General features: G+C 57.1%; 1 protein-coding gene across 2 annotated transcripts in view; it reads right to left on the bottom strand.

Moving 5' to 3' along the window:
- The window catches only part of TSPAN9 (tetraspanin 9), a 193,776-nt gene that overhangs the window by 3,670 nt on the left and 174,043 nt on the right, over positions 1–16,063 (bottom strand). For both annotated transcript variants that reach the window (XM_021690542.2, XM_044914963.1), the window contains 5 exons: positions 3,565–3,756; positions 3,095–3,169; positions 2,635–2,736; positions 1,879–2,010; positions 1,502–1,585 (listed from right to left, as the gene is read on the bottom strand). In XM_021690542.2, coding sequence (XP_021546217.1) covers positions 1,502–1,585; positions 1,879–2,010; positions 2,635–2,736; positions 3,095–3,169; positions 3,565–3,756 — 585 coding nt within the window. The remainder of the gene's footprint in view (positions 1–1,501; positions 1,586–1,878; positions 2,011–2,634; positions 2,737–3,094; positions 3,170–3,564; positions 3,757–16,063) is intronic.

Raw genomic sequence — 16,063 nt, forward strand, 5'->3', positions numbered from 1 at the left:
TATCACACAGCCCGGAGGCTCAGAAATCTGCCTACTTCCGAGGGCTGAGGTGAGGACCGGACCCACAAAGGACCTGTCCTAAGCAGTAGCTACCAAGGAACTGAGGAGGGGGACAGGAAGGTGGCAAGAACACCAAAGCCGTGCCGGGTCACCCCGCTCAGTTCTGGAGCACACGACATGAGGTCTTGGCAGCGGCAGGTGTGTCTTCACCACTGATGTGCCCAGGACAACGTTCATGCTCACCTGTGTTCCCTCAACTCCTGAATCCTGACTGGGGTGCTGACCCCGGGCCATGCAGGAGGCATGGGGCCTGCGGCCCCATGGGCACCACAGAGAGTGGGCCGTGGGCTCGCACCGTAAAGCAGGGGCCTGGGAGACACGGCGCAGCCTGCACGGCTCTCATGCTCAGTGTTCAGGCGTAACTGGAGGGGACCCTGGCCGGTTCTGGTCCAGGCCTCAACGTGGAATGCAGTCTGGCCCCCATGTGCACATCTCCCATCAGAGCTCTGCCGAAATGACAGCGGGCTCGTCTGCTGAGCCTGAAAGCTCGCAAAGACTTCGGACATGGTCAGACCCGTGGGACCAAGGGGTTAGGGCAAGAAAGATCACTTGATGCAGGATGTCAGCCACCTTGTCATGGACCGGCCAGCCAAGTTCGAGGGCTCCGAGGGGAATCAGGCACTGCAGACTCCTGCTCGGAGGAGCCATACATGAGTGGACAAAGGAGAGAGCCCAGGAAGTGCTCGCCCCAGAAAGGTCAGGAAGGGAGGCAGGGATTCCTTCCTTGTCCCTCTCCAGCATCCGGGTGAGAGCCTGCCCAGCACGGCCGCTCACTGAGCGCTTGCTAAGGACGCTAACACTTGTGGAGCTCTCCCCAGCCGCCCGGTCCTGCTCCACACCCTGGACACGGCCGAGCTCACTTGATGCTAAGACGTGGCATGGGGATCGTGCCCATTACACTGATGTGGAAATTAAGGCATAGAAGCTAGGCAGCCTGCCCAGCTCACATAGACGTCATAGGTGACGCGGCTGGCCAGCCGCCCGCGGAGCACAAGCCTGTGCACAGGCGTGTCACCCGGGGACTCAGCCTTCGTTCAGCTCAGTCCCGAGGTAAGTGTCCCTGGGAAGGCGGGCAGGCGTGTTCTCCAGCAAACCCACCCGGGGACTCGTGCAATGCCAGCACCGGGCCCAAGGCTCGGAGGGAATGCCGGGAAAGCCAGGCCCTACTGCGCCTGCTGGGCTGGGACAGGCACTGAAAGAGAAGGTCTTGGGGCAGAGCGGAGCGGGAATGCATGTGGGCTGCCTGGGTCAGCTGGGGGGTGTGCCTGTGTGTGCGTGCGTCTGTGCGTCTGTGTGTGCGTGTGTCTGTGCGTCTGTGTGTGCGTGCGTCTGTGTGTCTGTGTGTGCGTGCGTCTGTGTGTCTGTGTGTGTGTGCGTCTGTGTGTGTGCGTGTGTGCGCGCGCGCGTCTCAGCTCCAGCCGGGGAGCCGCAAGGCTCTCACCTGCATGATAAGGATGCACATCCCCACGGTGCCAAGCACGTGCTTGTTGTCATCAAACCACATCTTCACCTTCTCGTAGCAGCCCTGGGGAGCGGCGACCCCAGGTTAAAGCAGTGGCAGGACGGAGAGTGCCCCCTCCTGCCCAGCCACCACCTCACTTCCCCACCTGTCCCCGCCCCACCCCCCACCCCTCGCCCCCAGGGTTCGGCCTGCGAGGCCCCACTGCACAGCCTCAGAGCCCCGTTCAACCCGCACCCTCTGACACCCCCAACCGTGGGTCCACCCCACCGCCCCTCCCCTGCAGGTGTCCTGGTGCCGCACCGTCCCCCCCACAGGCTTCTGGGAGGCGGCCCGGGAGCAGCCGCGTCCAGCCTCACCGTTCTCCACAGAGGGGTGGTGGTGTTGTGCCCACAGCCCTGGGAGTTCTCCACACAGCAGCGGTCGGGCACCGTGTTCTCCCCCAGCACCGGGTACCAGTCCGTGGGGCCGGTGACGCCGCAGCAGCGCATCTACAGGTGCCAGCCCACAGGGTCAGACACCCGCAGCCCGCGGTCCTCCGGGCCTTCCCCGCCCAGACCAACCCGGTCCCACAAACCTGCCTCCCTGCGTGTCAGCAAAGGAGACAAGGGCCTCCTTCTGGCCCCTTCTTTGGGCCTCATCTGGACCCAGATGGGGAGCCACAGCCCCTCCCTGGAGGCCAGAGCGCAGAGAAGGTGACGCCCACCTGCCTCTCTGAGCTGGGCACCAGGCCCCAGGCAGGAGCGCTCAGCCCTCTGCTCACTCACCACCCCGCCCACTCTGCTTTGGGGACCGTCCCAAGCCGGCTGCCCCCCTCCCCAGGGCTTGACATGGGGCCTCTGGGTGGCACAGACTTGTTTTCCTCTTGGAACTGGGGCCTCCTTGCCTGAGCCACGATCAGGGAGGCAACCCTGTTGCGACACTAAAGATGATCTGTCCTTCCTAGTTCCCTGTACCCATTTAAGGCACTCGGTCCTGTGTCCAGATCCTGCTCACCCGCCTCCACTCCCCTGCTGTCCCTCTCCAGAGGCATCCCCTGTATGGTGTGCCACCCAGCAGCCCTCCTGGCCCCCTGGGCAGAGTCTGAGCCCCCCCGCCCCCCACCGGCCCTTCACCTCGGCCTGGATGATGTTCCAGGCGTTCTTCAGCCCCACGTTGTTCTCTGTGTTGTACAGCAGCAGGCCCTCTTTCAGGTCCTTCCTGGCGTTCTCATTCACCTGTCAGGTTGAGCGCAGACACCTGAATCCCTCCTCCAAGGGGTCAACACAACTATGCTTGAATACTCCCAGTGATGGGGAGCTCACTAATGCCAGAGGCAGTCCATTGCCCCCGTGGGTGATTTAGAGGATTCTATTTCCCAAGACTACACAGGTAATAAGCCCCCCACCGTGCCCCGCAAACTCACCTTCCCCACGCTGCCCCCACCAAAACCTTTCATCCCGGCCTCTCCTGGCTCCCCTGTTTCCATTCTCCCTCCTGCCCTCCTCAGAGATCCTCCCTGCCAGTGCTTCTCGGGCTGGCCCTGCCCCAACCCCAGTGACACTCCATATGCCCCCTCCAGCTTGTAAGGCTCACCTTGTCCATGTAGACAAAGAAGAGGATAAGCAAGATCAGCTCTGCTAGGAGGATGATCAACAGGACGATGAAAAACTGGAAAAAGAAAGCCTAGATGTAGGCACATGGTAGTGGTCATGGCCAGGAATGGGGTGCACACAAGGATGGCAGGGGGGCAGGGGAAAAGTGGCACCTAGACAGGGCTTCCCAGGTAAGGGAGAGGCCAGCTACTTCTGAGGAATCCCCAGAGAGTAAGGGACGGAGATACAGGAGACAGCCAATCAAGGTGTGGGAGAGACAATTAGGGCAGGGATACCCCATCATGAGGATGAGGGGTGTGGTCAGGCAAAGAACATTCTACAAACAATTTCCCTGGGCTCAGGCTGGGCATCCAGGAGGCTGATGGTCGTCCCAGGCCTTGCCTGTCTCAGTGGCCCAAATGCAGGGAAACAGAGCTCGGGGGGCCTGGGGGGATATGGGGTCCAACTTACACTGAGGAGGAGGCACTTGTTTTCCTTGATGGCCCCCAGGCAGCCGAGGAAGCCCGTCACCATGACAATGGTGCCGATGGCGATGACTAGGTTGGCTGCAGACAGCGAGGGGAAGCTGGGGGAGAAGGTGGCAAAGTTGCCTTGGGACACGGATAGCCAAATGCCCACTCCAAGCAGCCCACAGCCACAGAGCTGGAGAGAAAGGAAAGCCGTTAGATCAGCACTGCTTCTGGGCTCATCTCCACGGCTCCTGAAGGCTGCATGGCCCACCGCCCACTCTGCGACTGGGAAAGGGGGGGATGGGGCTGCAGGTCAGACAGGGCCACGGGCCCACACCATGTCGGCTGTGTGACCTAGACAAACCCTCAGGCTCTCCATGCCTCAGTTGCCCCGTCTGGCAAATGGCATTATACTAGCTTCACAAACCTCCTACGGTCGCTCTGAGCATCCAATCTTAAAAGACACAGGCAGAACCCTGTAACAGCTACAGAAGGTCCCAGACCCACATGGGTGGTGGCGGTTCTTCCCCTTGTCAGTGGAACGGCCCCAGCATTCAGGAAGGAGTCCGGCAGGAGGGCACAGTGGACAGCGAAAGTGAGTAAGGACTTGTCTCGGGGGCCGGGAAGAATCTCAGAGCCAGACCCTCGGGCGCCTGTGTCCCGCTGCCCTGCCCACGTGCCCGTGCTCTCCGGAGCCTGGAGAACAAGTTTCCCACAGATGGGGGAGAAGGAAACTTGCGAATCCATCACTGCCTTGGCCACCCGTCCATGTGAGCCAGCAGCCAGCGCTCCGGGCCCGAAAACCGACTCTCCTCCACGGCGCCCCCGGGGCTGCGACGCCCCCGGCTTCACCTGGGGACGCTCCACTTTCGTTGGCTGTGCGTCTGCACAGCTGCCTTGTTTTATGCTCCATACAGTCGACACTCCCCCCCACCCCGTCCCTCCGGCAGCTCCGAGGAAGTATGCGGAGTCTGTATGTGGAGTCTGCAGGGCCAATCCATCAGTCAGCCGATATTTACTGAGTACCTGCAGCCTGCAGTGTCCCGGGCCAAAAGAGCCACAACCTCTTCAGCGACCTGCCTTCTTGGGACCTCCGCTCTGGCTGGACGGGAGCAATGAAAAAGCAGCATCGACCCCACGCTATATACACCAGTGCCAAATAAATAGTACAGGAGTTGCGAGGAGCCAACCACTGTCCTGGCCCGTGATGTCCTTTGGAGGAGGCATTCAGTGCCCAAAGGACAGGTGGATTTGGGGCGGGGGGGGGGGGGGGACAAGAACATTCCAGGCAGGGCGAAAGCAGACACACAAGGCCTTGGCGGGGCACAGACATGGATCTGACACCCGGTTCCAGCTTTTCCCGGTGGTGTGACCTTGCAAACTCCTTGTATGCCCAATGAGAATAATATCGCCTGCCTTCTGGATTGCTGGGAGAATTTAAATGGAAGAAAGCATGGGAAGTGGGTGGCCAGCACCAGGTGCTGGTCTCGGAAAGGCATTGACTGAGCAGCTCCTAGGTGCCAGGAACTGTGCTGTGACCCCAGGTATCGAGCACACCCCTGCTCTCAAGCTGCTCTAGCTCCAGAGAGGAGACCCCGAAGGACCAGCGAAGACAAGGCGGCCCACGAGTTGGCAGAGAGCAGTTCTCACGTGCGTGCAGGGAAGGTCAGGGGGAGAGGCTGCCCAAGGAGGTGGCATTTTCTTCCCTCATTCAGTCCACACAACCAAAGTGAGCCCCCCATTTAGTAAGTGCCAGGGCCTGTTCTGAGTGCTGGGGGGGTGCGGGGGAGGTGAGCAGCACAGGCAAACCACCCCTCCCCCCATGAACAGGCTATTCTTATAGGGGACATAATGTTCCATAAGCAAACAAGTAGCACAATTTCAGGTGATGGCATGTGCCATGAAGAAAAATAAGGATGGCAAGGAGTTAGAAAGTATCGGGGCACAGGGTAGTCACAGAAGGCCTCTAAGAAAGGTGGCATTTAAGTAAGGACCCAAATGAAGAGGGGAAGTGGTGGAAGAATGTTCTAGATAGAGGTAACAGCATGTGCAAAAGCCCTGAGGTGGGAAAGAGGCTGGCCAATCCCGGGACAAGCAAGCTGCCCATGTGCTGCAACAGAGTGAAGGAGGTGACACGTTGTAGGGGACCAGGAGGTGGGGTGGCAGGGGACAGATGGGACAAGATCTTGCAGGCATCAGTAAAGACAAGGTGGGGGTGTTCTTAGCGTGCTGGGAAGCCCCTAGGGCTGGAGAGTGACATGATGTATGTTTCCAATAGATCACTCTGGCTGATGTTCAGAGACGGCCCCCAGAGGGCAATGGGGAAAGCCGGGAGAGCAACTGGGAGGCCACAGCAGGGATCAGGCACGAGCTGGTGGTGACCTTCACCAGACAGCTCTGGAGGACCGGTGAGCAGCAGTACAACGAGGTCTATTTATAAGGCAGGCTTGACAGGACTTGCTGGGCTTTAAAAGATGAGATTTTCATAGATGAGGAACCAGAAAGGTGATCCAGGCTGTGCATGACAAAAGAAGTGGGCGTATTCCCATGCATTACTAAAGCAGAGATTGTTCAAGCAGCCAGGGAGGAGTGGGAATAAGTGGAGCAGCTTCCTGGGTTGCCCACGCCGTGGAGTGGTCCTGTGCCCCCTGTACCTGGGAGCAGTCCCAGTGGAACTACGTCAAGGCTCCCAAGGTATGGGCACACTTGGCCGAGAGCATCCACCCAATCAATGGGCATCCACCGAGCTTTGCAGAGGGAATGGGTGCCACCACCCCCGTAACCACTAGGTGGCGCTCCAGGCCGGGTCAGAAGTTCCAAAACTTCCATCCAACTTCTCATACTGACTTTTTTCAATCTGGTCAGTTTCTATACTGCCGTCTCAATTTTTCTTTCATTAATCATACCACGGAAATTCATGATCTTCATGCTGAAGATTTATGGCTCTAAAAGCCAGAGGCTGCAATGATTGAGAGGAAACCCCAAGGCTGCCAGGTCACTCCTTGCAGATAGAGAAGCCTGATAAAGACACCTGGCTTTGGGACCCCCAGAGCGGCAGGATGCCCCTACCATCCTGCGGTGGGGACCCTGGGGCCCCCAGGACCCTCCCTGGGCCTGGAAAAATTCTCACAGCACACCTTTCCCCGGAAACCAGTTCCCACAGGGAGTGGGTCCAGCAGGGGCCCTTCTGTACCTCCGTTCTCCATCTCCCTCCCAGGGAGAACTGCCATGAAGTCCAAGGGCCTCTATACGGGAAAACCTCAACAGCTCAGAAACTCCCAGGACCTGGTCATCTCTCTTAAAATGGTTCTCTGACTTCATGCTCCACATTCTTTGACTTGGTCTGCAGGCTTCCCAAAGCCCTGCCCAGGAGCCTCCTTCCAGGAGAAGGGCTTGTCGCTCTGGCCCCATTCCTGCACCCTCTCACTCCCTGTCTGAGCTCCCACCACATCCCGGGCTAGATCCCAGGTGAGACCCGCTGCCTACAGCTGGGGCAGTCCCCACACACTGCCTGTACTTAAGTCCTGGGGTGTAGGGGGCGTCACACACAATGTCTGCTGAGTGAATGTCGCCCCTGCAGTGCAACTGGGGAGGGGGGGCCTCCTGCACATCCCACTGCCACTCTTCCATACCGTCTGGGCTCTCCTACTGAGATGAAGCCCCTGCTCCCCTCTCAGACCCACGAGCAGAGCCTCTAGGCAGGAAGAAAACCTAAACAATCAGGCCCTAAGTTCACAGGTAAGGACAGCAAGAGGAGACAGGCAGCCGTCCCACTGCCAGGCTGGGCCCACACCTGGATTCCTGGCCTTGGGTGCGAGGCCTCTCCCATACCCTCCCTCTAGGAGACCATTAAGTGCATACTGAGCCTGGGCCGACAGGTGGAAGGTGCTCTTGGCCCCTGCCTCACGCCCAGGTCCCAACCACGCTCTCCTTCCTGCCTCTGGCCTGTTTCTCAGCCCAGCCTGCACAGAGCTGCCTGAATCCTTTTTCCAAAACACTGCTTTCATCATGCTGCTCCCCTGTGAGACCTTACAATTCGTTAGCTCTCTGACGCCCAATTTCTTTTAAATGTAGGCTTTGGACTAGAGAATTTCTCAAGTCCCTGCCAGCACGGGCTTAGCCAAGCCTGAGACATGGTGCTTGAGACATCCCTGCCCGGTGGTTCTCAGCCCAGAGCGATTTTGCTCCTCTGGGGACATCTGGCAACGTCTGGGGACATTTTTGCTTCTCACAACTTGGAATAGGGAGCTCCTACTGACATCTGAGTGAGTAGAGGCCAGGGTTACCGCCAAACGACCTACAATGCACAGGACAATCCCTCACCACAAAGAACTACGCATCCCCAAATTTGGAGAGAAGTCAAGAAACCCTGCCCTAGCCCCATCCCCATGCCAGGCGTCCACCCTCTGGCTATCGCCTCAAGAAGACAGCCATCACAGAAAGAACCTGGTGTGTTCCCTCCAGGGCTGGAGCAGCGTCCCGGTTCTGAGAGGGACAATAAACCATGAGAGGAGTGAAGACCTAAAAGACTCCATCCATCTGGGGAGCTGGTGAGAACCGGGGCAGGAGCAGGGAAGAGGCCGTTGTCTGGTGCATGGCACCGGGCAGGAGGGAGGAGCTGACGGCAGAACAGGTTAGCTGGGCAGGAGGGCAAGCAGACAGGAAGCAGACCTCCGAAGCCAGAGCACAGGGCTGGGGAGGGTGCGGCAGGAACAGGGGAAGGAGAGCAGCCCCCTGCGGAAGGTGCCCCACACAGGAAGGAGACAAGGCTGCGGTGGGACAGCCAGAGCTCAGTGCCAGAGAACTTAGCTGGTGGCCTTTGGGAAAATTTCCTTCCAAAACCAGAGGGCTGTCTCAGCTGAGAGGACCGAGCCACAGTCAAACCCAAGGCAGGAAGAGACTCCGGGGTGAGGCAGGGTGACTCAGGGAACCAGGATCTGGCCAAGGTTAGCACCGACTGACCCGAGGTCACCAGCCAACATGGTGCAGTCCAGGCCTGGTTAGCACCCCTCTCCATCCGGCGAGGCCCAGCAACTGTCCTGACTACCGAGCTTTCCTGCTCCCTACCCCTGCCCCAACTGAGGACATCTCTAAGTGTTTTCAATTCCACGCCCCATGTAAATCCACATCCAAATGTGAGAAAACAAATTCCTACCCTTGCATTTGCCTGAGGCCTTGATCTCCATGAGGGCAGGGAGTCTATTTGGGTCTATTTAGTTCATTGCTAAATCCCCAAAGCCTAGAACAGTACCTCATCCCTGGCAATGGCTTTGGGTGTCCCTCCTACAGGGCTCTCCTGTGCAGGCCCTTAGCTGACTGCAGGGAAGAGAAGGTTCAGGCCCTTTCCAAGGGCCATCCCAGGACCTTCCTCATCACGGTTGGGCCCATCCACCAGAGGCACACCAGGCAAACTGAGGCCTAGCCAGGCTGTGGCCACAGAGTGATCAAGCACCCCAGGCTCACCTCATTTATGTAATTAGCCAAATATCCCCCATGGCATTCTTCCTCCTCTTTAGTTTGAATCCTATTGATTTGTAGTTTTAATATATGTTTCTGTCTTGTGTCCTTATGTATTTTTCACGGGGGCATCCCATTTCTCTGGGGGTGAGTCCCATAATTTCCCCTTCAAACCAAACTCCCTTCTGAGCTTCTACCCCTGACTTAGTGCAGCGGACGGCCACTCCCTGCATCCCCTCACGGCTGCCAATAGTCTGTCCCCCATACAGGGGTGGCCTTCCCTGAGGGTGACCTCCTGTGCCTGGGCTGAGCCCCAGGCAGCACATGAGGGACCTGCCAAGCCTTCTGTGTAGACTTGTCACCCACCCCCACTAAAACACCAGCTTCCGGGGCCAGGTTCACGCTCATCCATTCCTTTTCCATGGGAGGACCCAGAACACGCCTGGGCTACTACATCAACATTTGCTCCATGGACAGATGGATGGACGGATGGGTAGAAAGGGGTGGGAGGGCCTGAGCAGGCCACAGCCTGGGAACAGGACCAGACCCAGACACACAAACCCACCTGAATAAAAAAACCCCCATTACCTCCCTCATCCCTACTCCTAGAACCCCCAAGAGCCCCAAGTTACTCCCAAATCACCCCCCTTAGCCCCTCGTTTGCCTGTGTAAGTTGCCTGCTCATCTGCCCCACTTCCCCTCAGAGCCCTCAGGCTGTTTTCATCCCTGTGGCCTCATGTGTCTCTGCAGAGCCCCCCAACTCGGCCCCTGCACCCCACCAGCCTCACCCCCTCTGCTTTGCAGGAGCTTTTCAAACACTAAGTCTCAGCACTCCCCAGTGCTCTCTATGAGCCACGGCCAAGTGCAGCATTTAATGGCATTTAATAAATTAGTGGATGTGGAGAATAAAAAAGAAAACCAAAACGACTTTAATTTCACAGCCCGACATGCAGCTAGTAATGGTCCAGTCTGGCCCTGGGAGAAGCCAGCCTGCCAAGAACTTCATCCCAGGGAAAAGGGACAATACATCAGCACCAGCAGTGGGTCGGCTATTTTGTATTGCAGACACCCCTTGCTTCCAAGGGACCCTGCAGCTCATTCAGTGTCACAGCCATAAAGGGGGGGGGGGTGAGGGAGCCAGACAATGTCTTTGCCGAAGTCACCCTGCAGGCAGGAAGATCAGAGCACAGAGGGGAGGTGGTCACTGGGTGAGAAGTCTCCTTGTGAGGCTGTCCCTGGCCCCAGGCAGACCAGTCCCCACTTGCGCACCCAGGGTCCCAGCACTCAGCATCCGTCCATACCCACCATCCCACCTTTGCACAATTCGGGCTCATCAAGAATTCTTTCTTAGTAACTCAAGAATGCACTTCCCTGTGGCTGACACACATATCCCCGTTTTGCCCGAGCAGCCCACCAAACACAAGTGTGGCAGGCTTTTAAATATATGCAGGTCTGTATCTACCATGCTTTCCCAAGTTTTCTTCTGGTCTATTCCACGGCTTTTACACCTTTGTCTCATCCCTGTCCCACACTCGCACTTAGATTCCAGCGATGGAGGGGACAGCGCAGAGTACAAAGATAACCCTCTCACCTCCTATACCCTGAGCTCTATACTTCTAGTAATCCAGCCACAGCCCTCCTGGCTTGGCGGGCAGCCCCCATGGTTTTGGCTCGCACTGAGCTTGTGCATAATTTAAAGTGAAACAGCATGACTCCTCGGTCATTCTTTTTTTGACCCCACACTTTCTCTCAAAGCCTCCAATTTCTTTACAACTTCACCTCGCACCCCATATCACCAGTTTACATAGGTGACAGGGAGATCACACCCATATTTCTGAGCTGAATTTTCCTCCAAATAAACATTACATAAAGCATTTGCATATCTAAAACCCAGTTACATTTTGATTATTGCAGAATGAGGTTATTTTCTCAGATGGTTCTAGGAGAGAGCATTTAAACATGGCTAAACTTCAGGGATGCTGTGTCTGGTTGCTGCAAGACTTGGAGGTTCACAGAGCTCTTAAATTATGTTTCAAGAGTCCACTTCTCTCCAGCGAGCTTTGCAGAGACACGGAGACCACAGTAACCCCCTCTCCAACACACCAGAACCCCCTGTCCATTGAGAGTGGGTCCTGTCACAATACCTCACGTACCCCCAAACTCTAAGAAGTACGTGACATTCAAAGAGTCTGTGACAAGGGAAATCCCATTTGAGACTTTGAGGACAGCCCCTGTTGACGGTCTTGGCTGGGGATAAAGGTCCAGGCACCAGCAGCCCTGGCCCCCAGCTGGCTGCACAAAGGGCTTGGTGTTCTCTGACCCCAGGAGGGGAGGAGGCCGGCTTTGCTGAGCACTGCCCATCTGTTTGGGCTTCCTGGCCTCAGCATGGAGGGCATCTGCCCTGCCCAGGGGCTCACTCAAACCAAGGCATCTACAGGACTCCAGGCTGACCCACCCCAGGGGCAGGGAGAGTCTGGGTCTGTCTCTGGGCTTCAAAGGCCAGGGCAGGGGTGCCGAGAGAGGGCCTAGTCCCTGATACGTCTGATGCCTGGAGAGTAAGGGGTGTCCATGCTGCGCTACCCTAATGCAGCCCCTTTACACTCTGGTCTTCTGCAACTACTCCTCCAACTGGGAGAAAGGCCTGCAGAACACCGTGGATCACGTGCCCCACCTCCACCTGCACCCCAGCCCCTGAGCCATCTGGAAGCCTCCAATCAGACCACAGGTCCCAGATCAACTTCCTCAGGTGCCGGCATCTTCCTACTTCTCAAGCTGAGCACGGGGTCGTTGGGGCAGGAGAAGTGAAAAAGGAGGTAGAGACAAGCCCAGAACCGCCCAGGGGGGCCTGAAGTGGGCCAGAGGCTGCTGGAAGGAAGCCTGAGGAACAGCCCCCAGAAGGACCATAGAATGATGTGTGGCCAGGACGCCAAAGAGCAGTGGATGACGCAAAGCTCCTGCCAGCCTTGTAAAGCAGGAGTGATCATTCACCAGTCCATAAACATCGATTCTCACCACCATCATGGTCCTTCCTGGGCCGGCCAAGCATGCAGAGGTGGGTGCTAGGGAGAAGGGACACACAGGAGCACTCACTAGCCCGGCGCTTCCCAAACTGACCCCTGCCATCCCACTCCCTCCGGGTAGTGGGAGGCTGGAGGCCCTGACTGCGAGATTCTTCTCAGGGACGTGGACAGAGGACTCCCAGGAGAGCACACAGCTGCTTCATGTCCCTCTTTGGGGACACATGAGAGGAAGTAGGCTAAAATGCTGAAGGGACAGGGGGCAGGCATGGGAAGGACCTCCCAAGAGGGAAGCTGACGGTCCTTTGCCCTGGCCCCTTCTAGAGGCTCTGTTCCCTGTTGGCACACTGCCCTTTGCTGGGACAGTGGGGAAGGGGGGGCGATGACCCTTGGACATGTCTTTTCCCCGAACTCCAGAACTTGTCAATACTCAAGGGGAACAGCTTGGAGCCTGAGGCCACCCACACCCAGTAACATACTCAGGCAGGGTGCCAGTGTTAGGAAGGAGTGCTGTCTCTGCTAGGGTGGGGGTCGTACGTGTAGCTCTCCTTGCCTGCACCCCCAGGGCCACGACTGCCTGAGCCCCTGGGCCTGGAGCAGACCCATGTGGGGACACAGTCAGAGGCATAGCCTTCACTCCCAAGGTCGCTGTAAATTGGGAGGGAAGGTGCCGAGGACTCAGAAGAGCCTGTCAAAGGAGTCTGGAGAAAGGATTTTCTGATCACCAGCATATTTTTTCCTTCCTGCATTTGTTTTATTTTGTGCATCTGGGGAGAAAGGCACTTCTGACAGCATCAAAGCGTGGAGGAACGCGTGAAGCCACGGCTGCCATGGGAGGCAGGGATGGGCTTAGGAAAACAGCCTCCAAGGATCACAGTGACGCGGGCGGCCACCTGGGCTCTCGGAGAAGGCAGAACCACCAGCCTCCCGGATCTCAGGACGGTGGCCTCGGGGACAGCCACATGCTGTGCAGCTCCGGCAGGCCACCTGGCCTTTCGGGGACGATGCTCTGCTAAAGGACTCGGGGAGAGAAAGCAGTTCCCCAGCACTTGGGGACACAGAGAGGATGAATAGGATTATGCCTGCCGAGCACTTTGTGTTCCTTGGAATATAAATATCGTACAAGGTACTGTGCTACTATTCAAACTCCTTAGAAAATGCAGGGAAACAGGACAAGGATCCCTTGGATGCCTATCACATCTTTCCGGCAAAGAGCTCAAATGAGACTATAACTCATCCTAGAGAGTGGGCAAGGGGGTGGGGACCTCCTGTTTGAGGAGAGACACCCCCCTCAACCCCTGAGCGGTGAAGAGAGGTCACACAGTGGAAACATGGCCATGAGTGGTGTCTCTCATGCAATCACAAATGGACGCCCTTTTAATAATCGTCTACAGCTCAAGTTCAGCAAATAACACTCTACAATTACACGTGCAGATATCAGGAAAGATCGTGGCTGACTACCAGGTCCATCTGTGGCCCTAGGACAGCCACCCACACACACTTCCGCTATAACCCTTGGACGGGGCCGACACATGACTGGTCTTCTCTCCAGGGATCCGATGCCCACGGCCTGATTATTTACGCCGCCAGATGGGAGCCGTGTCCACCCATGCCAGGATTTGGCATTTCTGACACGCTTTGTGGGGGACACAGGCTGGTGACGGTCAGGCCCCTCTGCCGAAGATGGCCTCAGCAGCAACCTAAGTGACCCCCTGAGGCCCCGCCCCACCCTGTGCCGGGCCCTGCCCACGTCTTCGTCCCTGGCAGGCCAGGAGACCACGGCCCATCCTACCACTCTTCCATACATGCACGCAATTCAGGGCACTCTGCTGAAAGCTGCATGTCCATGGTCTGGCCAGAGGAAGCTGCCTCACTGATGGTGGAGCCTGGCCTCACTCCTCGGCCCTGCCCCCACCTACCTGCATTAACCCTTTGATGCCATGCTGCTGGGGACAGGAAAGCACAAGCACTCACCAGCACGGTCCCGGCGCCAGCACAGTTGCGAGGGTTTTGCCTCTTCTGCCTCATTTAACCCTCTTGACACAGTGGCGGGGGGCGGGGATGCTATTTTTGTCCTCCCCATTTTACAGATGAGAGAAGAGAGGTGCAGAGAGGGTTACGTGGTGAAGGAACCCAGGAAATCGGACTTCAGAAACCATGTTCTGACCTGCCATACCCCACTATGCAGACCTAGGTCATCCCAAATCAGCCAGAAAGGGTATCCCCTAGACATGTCTTTATCTGGAGGAAGGAAGGCTGGCTGTGGTGTGGTGAGGTGTGCATGAGCAAGGCCCCGTGGCCTGGAAGCCTACTTGTGCTCTGGGGGGTCGGGGGGCAGGAAGAGAAAAGGCAGTGACGGTGGATGGCGGCAGTGGGGACAGGGTGGCGTCGAGGGTGATGACGATGACAATGATGATGAAGACAGGAACAGTACTGATGAGGACACTAGCCTATACCGAGCCCATGTTACCTGCCAGGCACTGTGTCAAGCCCTCTCCACAAAAGCCATATGAGATGGTTACTATTATTTCCCTCCCCCTCCACTGTGCACAGGGAAAACTACAGATCGGAGATTACATATCCCGTCTACGCTCACACATGGAGCTGGCAGGCCTGGGATTTTCATCCAATTGGATGTAATTCCAAATCCTATGGCTGAAACCTCTCTGTGCCTCCTACAGACCTACGAAAAATCCAAGATCTCATTTGATTAAAACTTTTCGGCAACTTTCTAGGCCGATCTGAGTCGAGGGAGGTGGGAAGGGAGTACTGAAGAGTGCGGGGACCCAGGAAGAGAGTGAGTCCAGCGTGAGGGAGGGACGCGAGTGTGCCCTGGCTGGATGGAGTGGGGGCAGAGAAGGTGGGCGAGGACAGGGAGCGGGCGGAGGGGAAGACATGTCCCATCTGCAGGCAGGGGTGTGTGTATGGGGTGTACATGGGTTGGGGCTGCCCAAGTCCAGCGAAGGTAATACACCTACACTGATTTCGCCCGAGTTATGAAAATTGTTGGCTTTACCTCTGCAAGAAGCAGCAAGAAGAAACAAAATAAACTAATTTGGACCTCTCAACAGGCCCTCTGTTTGTGCCTGTATTTCCACAAAAGGGGAGATGGTGGAAATAGTCACAATCATCTGCCGTTTGTTTTCTAGAATGTTCTTTCACATACACGGTCTCACACACACAGTTGCCACAGCCTCATGAGGAGGGGTCACCCCACTTTATAGATGAGCCCACGGGAGTCAAGCTCTCCTCTCATGCAGTGCCTGTAACCAACCTCTGTGGTAGGCAGAAGAGCGTCATCTGACCCACCAGGAAACCGAGCTTCAGAGCAACTCACGGAAGCAATTAGAAGACCATCCACTTTCTAGAAAGGACGAACAAGGAAGGCCTGACTGGTGACCTGTCCACAGAGCCTTCTGCCATCAGTCTCTCAGCAGGTGCCCCCAAAGTGTCTGCCCCAAGCCGGGAGCGTGCTGGCCACAGTGGCACATGAGCCAGAGATGGGGTCCCTAGCCCAGGAACATCCGAGCCAGCTGGACCAGCAAGTCTAGGTGACAGGAACCAGCCACGATGTAGGAATACTCGACCAGTGCTGAGTGTCTGGATCCGGGAAGGCTGTGCACAACTCTGGCCTTGGAACCACGGAGACTGGGTTCCAATTCCCAGCACCCTCATTCACCCTTGGGGGGTGATGGGAGAGTCTCAGAAAACAACTTTTCCAGTGCTAGTTTTTAAATGGGGGGATTTGTGGTACCTACCAACAAGAGTCGTAGTTGGGATTAAATGAGATTCATGAAAATAAACTTCCTAGCATGGTGCCACGTACAAAGCTATAAACAGGAGTCGTTATTAGTATTTATGGGCCGCAGTCTTCATTCACCCCGGTTACAGAGACCAGGTGGGGCAGCTGTCAGCCAGGGGCCAGCAGTGGAGAGGTCCTGCCCTGGCTGGAGCCCCGCTGTCCCCAGCCCCCAGCCCACCCGGCCAGGCCTCGGCGGGCCCTCTTCCCCCGACACGCACAGCACG

The sequence above is a fragment of the Neomonachus schauinslandi genome, chromosome 5 (genome assembly GCF_002201575.2).
Source record: "Neomonachus schauinslandi chromosome 5, ASM220157v2, whole genome shotgun sequence".
NCBI classification, from domain to species: Eukaryota; Metazoa; Chordata; class Mammalia; order Carnivora; family Phocidae; genus Neomonachus; species Neomonachus schauinslandi.